We start from the raw sequence: 9,594 nt of genomic DNA, 5'->3' as shown, positions 1-9,594 counted from the left end.
CCGAGGGGTGTGGTGGAGTCGCCATCTCTGGAGACTATCAGGGCCCGCCTGGCCGTGTTCCTGGGTGTTGTACTCTAGGTGATCCTGCTCTGGCAGGAGGGTTGGACTAGATGATCTTTTGAGGTCCCTTCCAACCCCTAACACTCCATGTGATTCTGTGATATTTGCAAATACAGAGGAAAAGAAAACACGTTTTCTGCTGAGTATTCTGAAAAATTCATTATACGTGGTAACTGTGCCTATTCTTTCTCATACAGCCTTGCATCCTGAAGAGGAGTAAATTTGTTCACATATTGTAGTTCACACCACCTGAATGCCATAATGGAAAAGACACATTTTGGCTGGAGCTAGTTGAACAGTGAGCAGAATGGCCAGTTTGCTTTAGCCTACAGTCAGCATCCATAGTGCCAAACATGTTTTCCATCTGTCTTTTAACCATATATGGTCCCACCTCCATTGAGATGAATGGAAAGATTCCCCTTGATCTGAATTTGAAGCAAATTCACAGTGTCCTCTGCAACTAGGAGCCAGGTGCAGCTCTGTTTTTCACTTACAGTTGTGCAAATAGCAATTAAAGTAAAGTAGCAAGGGTTGTTGAGTGCAGATCTGCTCAGGAGAGCAGTGCTTTATCTTCTGTTGTCTCCATTGTGAAGCTTTCATATCTATTGATTTGGACAGCAGTACTCTTGGATGCTGGGGGCAACATGCGTTCACATAGGAATGTGCTGCAATCCTGCAGCTAGTAAGAACAGAAAACAGGTGTGTGGTTCTTATGCATGGTTGATGTAGGGGAGGAGGATGTGACTATCAGATTTCTCTCCACTGTCACCAGAAGAAGGTCTTGATGGGAGGGAGGTGAAGATCCCTCAGGGGCCCATGCTGGGACCAATACTGTTTAATGTTTTCATCAGTGGTACAGACAGTGGGATCCAGTCCACCCTCAGCAAGTCTGCAGATGACACCAACCTGAGTGGTGAGGTCGACATTCCAGAGAGCATCCAGAGGGGCCTGGACAAGATGGAGAAGTGGGCCCATGTGAACCTCATGAGGTCCAACAAGGCCAAGTCCAAGGTCCGGCACCGGGGTAGGGGCAATACTCAGTATCAATACAGGCTGGGGGATAATGTCATAGAAAGTAGCCCTGTAGACAAGGACTTGGGGATACCAGTGGGTGAAAAGCAGGACATGAGCCAACAGTGTGCGTTTGCAGCCCAGAAGGCCAATAGCGTACTGGGCTGCATCAAAAGAACTGTGGCCAGCAGACGGAGAGAGGTGATCCTGCCACTCTGCTGTGCTCTGATGAGTCCTCACCTGGAGTCCTGTGTCCAGCTCTGGAGCCTCCAGCACAGGAAAGACATGGGTCCAGAGGAGGGCCACAAAAATTATAAGAGGGCTTGGAGCACCTCTCCTGTGAGGACAGGCTGAGACAACTGGGGCTGTTCAGCCTGGAGAAGAGAAGGCTCCAGGGAGACCTTGTGGTGGCCTTCCAGTACCTGAAGGAGGCCTACAGGAAAGCTGTGGAAGCACCAGTTACCAGGGCTTGTAGCAACAGGACGAGGGGCAATGGTTTTAAACTGGAACAGGGTAGATGTAGATTGGACATTAGGAGGAAGTTCTTGACTATGAGGGTGATGAACCACTGGAACAGGCTGCCCAGAGAGGTGGTGGAGGCCCCATCCCTGCAGACATTCCACATCCGTCTTGATGGGACTCTGAGCAACGTGGTCTAGTTGGGGAGGTCCCTGCTTACTGCAGGGGGGAGGGACTAGATTACATTTTGAGGTCCCTTCTAACTCAGAGCATTCTATGATTCTGTGATTTTATGATCCTTTAAATTCCACATCTGCATCTAGTATGTGCTTGTGGTGCAAGTGGAAATGGCAGGCTTCTGTCTACCTGCTATGGGAGCCCCCTGAGAGAAGCAGGGTGTAAGACTGAAACACATACTGGAAGACCTGAACCAAGAAATGTAACAAATGAAGAGCTGCTCTGATTTTGATGGAGCGGAAAGCCTGAGCTAGCAGAGACGAGCAAGGCACGTGTAGCCACAGGGAACTTATGGGCAGATGAGGTGAAATACTGAAAGGACAGAAGCCTTGTCTACAAATAACCTCTGTAGGAAAGCTAGCTGAAAGACTCTGACGGCTTCCAAGGAGATGTCTTGGGAAGGTCTGTTCCAGGACAAATGAGGCATGAAGCAGAAACTGCTCATTTTTCCATTGCTCTGCCTTCCTGAAGTTGAATTGCCCTCCTTTCTCTCTATTTGGCACCTCTTTCCTGAGTTACACTGCTTTTTGGCTCACACTCAATTGAAAATATAATTTAGGACTGCAGTTTCCAGACTTTACCGTGTTCTTTTCCAATATTAATTATCCTTCTTGTACTAACACAGTGCCAGAGTCCTGGTCAGCAGAGCTATGCAGCAGCATGTGGTGACAGGAACACTTAGACACACACCCACACATCCACCTCCCACCAGGGACTGGCAGAGACTGAGACACCCAGCACTCTCTCTTACCTTTCATTCTCTGCCACAGCTGGAAGGCTGCATGGTTCCCCATGTAGCAGGCTGTGATTCTTACTTTGTTACTCCCCACAAAGCACAGAGATTAATGAGGGTCAGCATGGCTGAGCTGCTTGAGGCAGTCTGGGTCATTCTGACAAAGCATGGCAGAATTAAATTAATAAGTTGAGGGTCAAAGATAGAGTCCTCTTTTCAAATACCTTAAAAGGCTTCTGCAGAAGTTTTCTGTGGACCAATCCGGTCCTATCTTGATAGCAACTCCTTGGACATCAAGACAGGGATACGTGAAGTGATCATAAAGACAAGCAGGCCAACAAAACCAACCAACCAACCAACAGCCAAAGTACACACAAATGAAATCAAGAGATCCCTAAAGGTTAGGTGGAAGACGAACCAGCACACATTGCTGGGCCACGTGCACAACAAAGCAGACTCGCTGTGCAGAGAACAGAGTACTCAGGGCTCAAGGTTTCAGCACTGTCATGTATAGGAAAACCCTTCTCTCATTCTGCAACATGCATCCCCAACTCAGGGGCTTGGCAGGAATAGAAGTAGAGGAAGAAAAATCTGCACTTTCCATTGCCACAGAAAGACACAGCAGCATTCTCACCACAGGAGGGTCAGTAAGTGATACTGCAGCATCAGTAAAAAGACAAAACCAGAGGATAGTCCACCACAGTGGGAGGTACCTTCCTAAGCCTCTGACTGAAAACTGCCTCATCTTTACCTCAGGCTTAAAGCCAGAGGTATGCTTGGCTGGCTGTCCACTCACAGAGACACCAAAGAAATCAAGTGGAAAGACTTCAATGCTTGTACAAATAAGTCATGGGCATGGTGTCCAAAAAAGACATGGGGTCTTTTTTTGTGCCCCAGGCTCTCACAGTTGTGGAGGCACAGGTCAGTGCTAAACCTTTTCCATTGCTCACAATTTGTTTCAGTCCTGCATATAGTCTTGTCAGGTCCATAGGTGTAATGGAAGGTAATGATGGGAAGATGTTAACTGGGCTGGAATGGTAATGGAAGAGAAAAAAAATAGAACAACCTTAGAGCACGTAATAAATGAAGCCCAAAAGGATAGAGGAAAGATAAATATTTTTGCAGTGGTTATGTCTTTTCAGTTTTCCAGATATTTTTCTTTTAAAAAGGAATTTCAAAAGTTCATTTTGTTCATAGGCTGAGGTCTCTAAGAAAATATTGTCGCAGGTCAAGTTAACCCTTAAGGTAGGAGGGTGGGCAGGTTGCCTCGTCAGGGTCTTCTCTAATCATATACTTTCAAGTGTGGCTGCTACTTTTTTTGTGCTTTTTTTATTGTTGTTTGTTAGAATGTGAATTAAACTTAATAGACAGGACCGTGTGGGAAGAGACGAAGCCTCCCTTAATTTTTATATGAAGCAAGATAAGGAACAATCATTGAAATCTCTTGATAGCTTTTAAAAGCTCACTAATAAATAAAACAGTAATTCCAGATATGACTGTGTCTGCCACATCTGTTCAGATATAGATTCACTGCCACCTACAGCTACACAAAAACACTGAGGAGAAAAATTCCCTGAAGAGAAATGTAACCGGAATCATGCATGTGCCAACTCTTTCCCAGAAATTCAAACTCAGTGTTAGCTGATACTCAATATTATTTCTTGGGATGCAGAATGAAGAGCAATTTCCAGCCTTCAGAGCACATTGGGAAGAAGAGAGGTTTCTTTAAATGAAAGAAAGTGTTGCCAGTTGTCCACAGTGAAAACAACCAGCCATGAACAACTCCAAGCACCATAGGTGGTGCAAAGCTGTTTTGTGGGGTTCATATATGCGGACCTCCAGATTTCAAACACCTTGTTGCAGCCCCAGTGGAGGAGACTTGGCTGACAGCTGCTACCAGCCACTAAAAGTGCTAGTCAGACAGATTCACCCAGGACATGCTTAAAAATTTCCTGCTATTCAGAGCTGTGTGAGTCTGTCTTAGGAAGGCATTACAACATTTACTTGCATCCCACTACCTACTGTAGGCTTTGCACACACCCTCAGCTGACTGAACCTTGTATTAGTCAGACTTGCAAACGTGTCAAGCCAGCTAAGAGACCATGGTTCCTTTCTCTGCTCCAAGGGCTGAAACATGCCTTTGTTGATCTTCACATTCCCAGCAGCTGATGCTGCAAGTTTGGGCTTCAGGACAGATGTGTAGTACCACAAGTAGCAGTACTCATTTCCTATTTATCCAGGTATTTGGATGGAAGAAAAGTGTGAAGTGAAAATAGCCGGTGATGAAAGAAGCTGTGACTATACAAAATATATACATAGTGATATGTAATAACTTACAGAAACTGTAATATGTGATAGATCAAACATGGCAATAGCAGATACAATTATGTGAGTAACTATAATAATCTTAGCATCATACAATTCTGGTAAATATTAATAGAATAATGTTCTTGTGATTGCATTGTGGTTAACTTAACCTGGTAAGGTCAGCAAGACTATTCTTTTGGTCTTTTGAATCCCCATCCATACTATGGGAGTCTCAGGGGCATCCTGCCTGTCATGTCAATGGGAAAGATATTCATCCTGGCAGCAGTTTATGCTCAGACTCCAGGATACTCTGCACTGACAGAGGATCTGTCTGTGTCCCACCATGCAGTCTTTGAGTTGTGCCCCACAAAACTCCTTCTGTGCTCCTTGGCTTTTCCAGATAAATCACCTGTTCCCAAGGAGTCAGTTCCAAATCTGATCCAGAATAACCACTCACTTGCGCCTGGACTGCAGCTGTCTTCCTGGAGAGTCAATTTCACAACTGACCCAGAGATAAGCAGTTTCTTCTGCAAGCAGCTTAACAGTGATGTTACTATGTTATTCATTCTGCTGGCCTAGATATCTGCTAAACAGATATCTTCATTTTTAGTAAGCAGTGGCTAATTTGTCACAAGGAGTGTGTGTTGTGTAGTGACATTTTAGCTCCAAGTCCACCTTGACTCAACAATCCTCCTGTTCCTTTAAAACCTTACTGCCATTAGAGTTAGATTGAATTTCCAGCATGTTTCTGGCTCATGCATGTATTTTGGCTTGCTGTGGAAAGGAGAAATACAGAAGGAAAGAAATGTGGAGGAATTTGATGGCATTGATACTTGTGTCTTTTTCTTGCATACAGTCAATGAGTGTGTAGTAAACCAACGGCCATAGTATTTTTTCCCTGCTCTTTCCACCTGATGACTGAGGACTCCAGTCCACTGGTATTTCACCAGTATACAACCCAATGAAAACAATCCTCGTACGGCAGCATAGAAATGAATTTAAGAGCAGCAAGGTGTTTCACAGACTTAAAATGTTTCAGTAACTTGCTGGGTTAAGTCCATAATTCTGCATATAAACTCTATGATGGTATAAATGAAAGCAAAGCAGGTAATGGTAGAAACACAGTCTCAGATATCAAATTTTGTGGGGCTAGATCTTCAAAGAAAAAGAAACTGTTCTCATCCTTTAATTTTATTTATTTATTTAGATAGTGCAGCATTTCCCACCGGGAAATCCAGATCACCAAAAATATTTATTATTTTTACTTGTATTTTTTTTCAAATTATTTGTTGGCTTCACCTAAAATATTTCCTGTGAAGACACTAAGATGCTTTTTAAAAATTTTATTCATATTAAGACTTTCCTTTCTATAATTTAATTTCCTCTGAAACAATTTCAAACTTGAAAAATGCCATTTTATTAATCTATGAATCATAACAGCATTACATTTTGATTAATGTAATGCATTACAAAATACCACCGAGGTTAAGTAATAACACTGAACTGTCAGAACTGATCCTTTCTAATCATCACTTTTGATGCAGTGTCATCTTTCTCCACGAGAAGAATGCTTTTGTCCAAAATAAATCCATGTTTGGGTGTTACATATGTACTAGGGGGAAATGGCTTGTTTCTACATGTTGTAGCATCACTACAGGTAGGAAGCAAGAAAAATGAATTTCTGTACTTGCCATTTATACCAGTAAGCTGGAAAAATAGAATCTGGTTTTCCATAATGACCTTTTACACTGGAAAATATATTTCCAGGCTATGTGTTGCCCCACTCTGCAGCTGCCCCTGAGACTGACCATATCTTGTAAAAGCTAAGGTCTGTCTGGTGCTGTGCAATGCTCTGAGGGCAATCACCAGCAGCTGCCTGAGGAAATGGGTCAGCATAGGCTGGCAAGTACAGCATTACTTCCTTCATATAGTCTTTGAGCTTCCCTCAGTTCCCACAGTAGTGCTTGACTGGCTGTTTTTGTTAGACAGTTGCCTGTGGCCTGGATGGGTGTTCAACAAGGTCATGCACAGCCTAGCAGTGTATGCCGTTCCCCCTGCAGTGGCTGCTGGTCCTGTGCTGGATCTTCATTCTGGTGTTCAGCCCTGTAGCTACAACTTGAGCAAACAGTCCCTTTGCCTCTCATGTGCGTGGAGATGTTACTTGTCTTGAAGATCTCTCACAAGAAATTTGGTGTGACTGGCATCTGCTAGGTATAAAAATCATAAGACAAATATCCTTAATTAACATTTTGGCTTGAAAGAATCTATTAAGATAACTAGGGATTTTTGAAGTTACTGGATTCAACCTTGCAGTTGTCATCCTAAATCTTAGTGATAATGGACAAAGAAAGCAAAAATATTGCCTTTTCTCAGAAATGTTTAGGAGCTTCTTGTCAAACCCAAGTGCCCTTTGAAATTAGAAAGTTATGACAGCAGAGATGTATTTTTTTATTTACTGGTAAACAATTGAGTCTATTCATAATGGAAAAAATGAAGAGAGAAAATAATGAAAAGAGCATCTACTTCATGTCTATCCAGTAGTTCCATACTACTGATACTAGAAAATACTGAGTATTTAGTACCAACATAATTCTTTGCTATTTTTGAAATCATATAAAAGTTTCTTTTGGAGGTTCTTTTCAAGCTGATTCATGTAAAATGTTATATTGGCCTTTGCACTGGTTTAAGTTAGTTACTTTATGGTTCTGATGTAAGAGCAAGCTTAATTCCATTTGGTACTTTAATTAAAATTTAGGCATAAATAAAGGAATGGCTTTTACAGAGCAATAAGTTTGAAGCTGATAGCTGTAAATCTGAATGCTTTTCCTCTTCCTCACAAAGGTCAAATGCATTCCTAATGTAACTGAAATTGAATGTTTGCAAGTAATTGTGCAGGTGCTTGTGAGGTCACTAGTGGCTGAGGAGCTCATAGGGCAGGAGCAGGCAGGTGTGAGCAGCCATGAAGGTGGCTGGTTAGATGGGGAAATGGCTGAGCAGCAGAATGTTCCTGCCATCCTGGGAGCTGTGAGCCTGGGAACTAGAAGCACACTTAAAATGTGCAGCTGGTCTCTTTGAAGGACAGCTGGGCATCAAGAAACAGGACACCTCCAGAGATTGCATCGATGGTCACAAAACTGACGTTTAACCTCAATTTATTGTCAAATAAAGTGGAAACAGTCTGGAAAAATTCAAATCGGTCTGAACAAACAAAGCAGATTTCTGAGCAACTTGATTTAGGCTGCTTATTGCAGAGCAGTTGGGTTAGATGATTTTTGCAGGTCCTTTCCAACCCAAATCATTCTGTGACTTTACAAAAAAGAGGGGAGCCTGCAAGTACCCTTGTTACAGGTATCCTTGTTGCTGTAGATTGGCATGTGACAGTCTGACTTGGTTTTTTTGTTGTTTGGGTGTTTTGGGTTTTTTTTTGCTTTACTATGTTGGTTCTTTTTTTTTATTATGTATCACCATACCTCAAAAATTTCTATGCAAACACTTATGGCAATAGTCACCAAATGACTATTTACTGAAATGTCTGAAGGCTGAGGAATGATGGAGGTTGGTGGTGCAGAAATTGTTTTCCTTGGACATGCCTTCAAACCGGCAGTTGGAAAGGAAGTCCCACTCACTGTGAGAACCGAGACACTACAGCACTTCTCGTCCTAGTCTGATTCACTTGTAACACATATTTACTCCTCTACTAGATCTAGCATTTTGAATGTTAAACCAGAAAATTTTGGTTAGTCATGTAAAGTCTTAGTGTAGTGCCTTTAATTCTTAATGGGAGTAGCAAATTTCAAGTATCCATTCTATTCACAGGCTTAAGGATGTTTCCTTTCAGACAACGTGAGTTAGCCATGTCCCCAGAAGTGCAGAGTTTGGGTACAAATAGAGAGTATGTCATTAAGGTTTATTTTCACCGAGAGGTCGTTCTGTCCCACTTGTACCAAGAGAACAGACATGAAGTCGTGCAGAATGTCTCCCGCATGAGAATATCTTAACGAGTCATTTTCATTGCAATCTGCTTGTCTGTCCTGTCCTGTTTGCTTTATTTTGCCATAAACCTTTACTATAAAAAGCAGCAGGTGGAATTTCAAAATCATTGTGGATGATGGACTTAAGCCTCGGACTTGTTAACAGAAAAAAAAAGAGGATCAAAACTGGTAGAATGCACTCCAGAACTTTAATAACAGGTATCTTGTGTTGTCTTTGCTAGGCCCACAGCTGTGTAATCCCAAGTTCTCTCCTGTGCCTTTTCCTGAGTGATCCGAGCATCTGACCATCTTACTTTGTGAGAGCTGTCCATCCACTGGGCTTTACTTAGAGGGGTGTTGTTAGGGTGGATAATTGGGATGTCTTTGTGAAATAATAAAATCAGAATATTAACAGTGATGTTCATAGTGCAGAGCATGAGGCAATGTGTGAGATGACTGCCTTCATCAGTCATCCTGTTCAGTGGGTGGCTAACGATTTATTATCTCTCCCCTGCAGTACGGGATAAAGAAGAAGGAAGAAAAGGAAGCAGAGGCCCAAGCTGCACTGGAAGCTAATGCTGAAGGGAGTCTGACACGCCCCAAGAAGGCAATCCCTCCTGGTTGTGGGGATGAGGAGGAGGAGGAGGAAGAGAGTATTCTAGACACAGTCATCAAATACCTGCCAGGGCCCCTTCAGGACATATTCAAGAAGTAACAACAGCAGACTGTTAGATGGGCAAGAACAGTACTGCAAAGGATTTCTCTTTTGCCCGATGGGGATTTACAATCTTGCCATCCACCACGCAGCCCCTCCAC

General features: G+C 42.9%; 1 protein-coding gene across 1 annotated transcript; it reads left to right on the top strand.

Moving 5' to 3' along the window:
- The first annotated feature begins 876 nt into the window (after positions 1-876).
- On the top strand, positions 877-9,493 carry LOC103773390. The gene is made up of 3 exons (XM_008940755.1): positions 877-1,227; positions 7,649-7,831; positions 9,296-9,493. Exons 1-3 carry the CDS (start codon positions 877-879, stop codon positions 9,491-9,493), a joined length of 732 nt encoding a protein of 243 aa, XP_008939003.1.
- The last annotated feature ends 101 nt before the right edge of the window (positions 9,494-9,594 follow it).

The sequence above is a fragment of the Merops nubicus genome, unplaced genomic scaffold (genome assembly GCF_000691845.1).
Source record: "Merops nubicus isolate BGI_N331 unplaced genomic scaffold, ASM69184v1 scaffold3565, whole genome shotgun sequence".
NCBI classification, from domain to species: Eukaryota; Metazoa; Chordata; class Aves; order Coraciiformes; family Meropidae; genus Merops; species Merops nubicus.
This window is presented reverse-complemented; position numbering and strand designations above follow the sequence as displayed.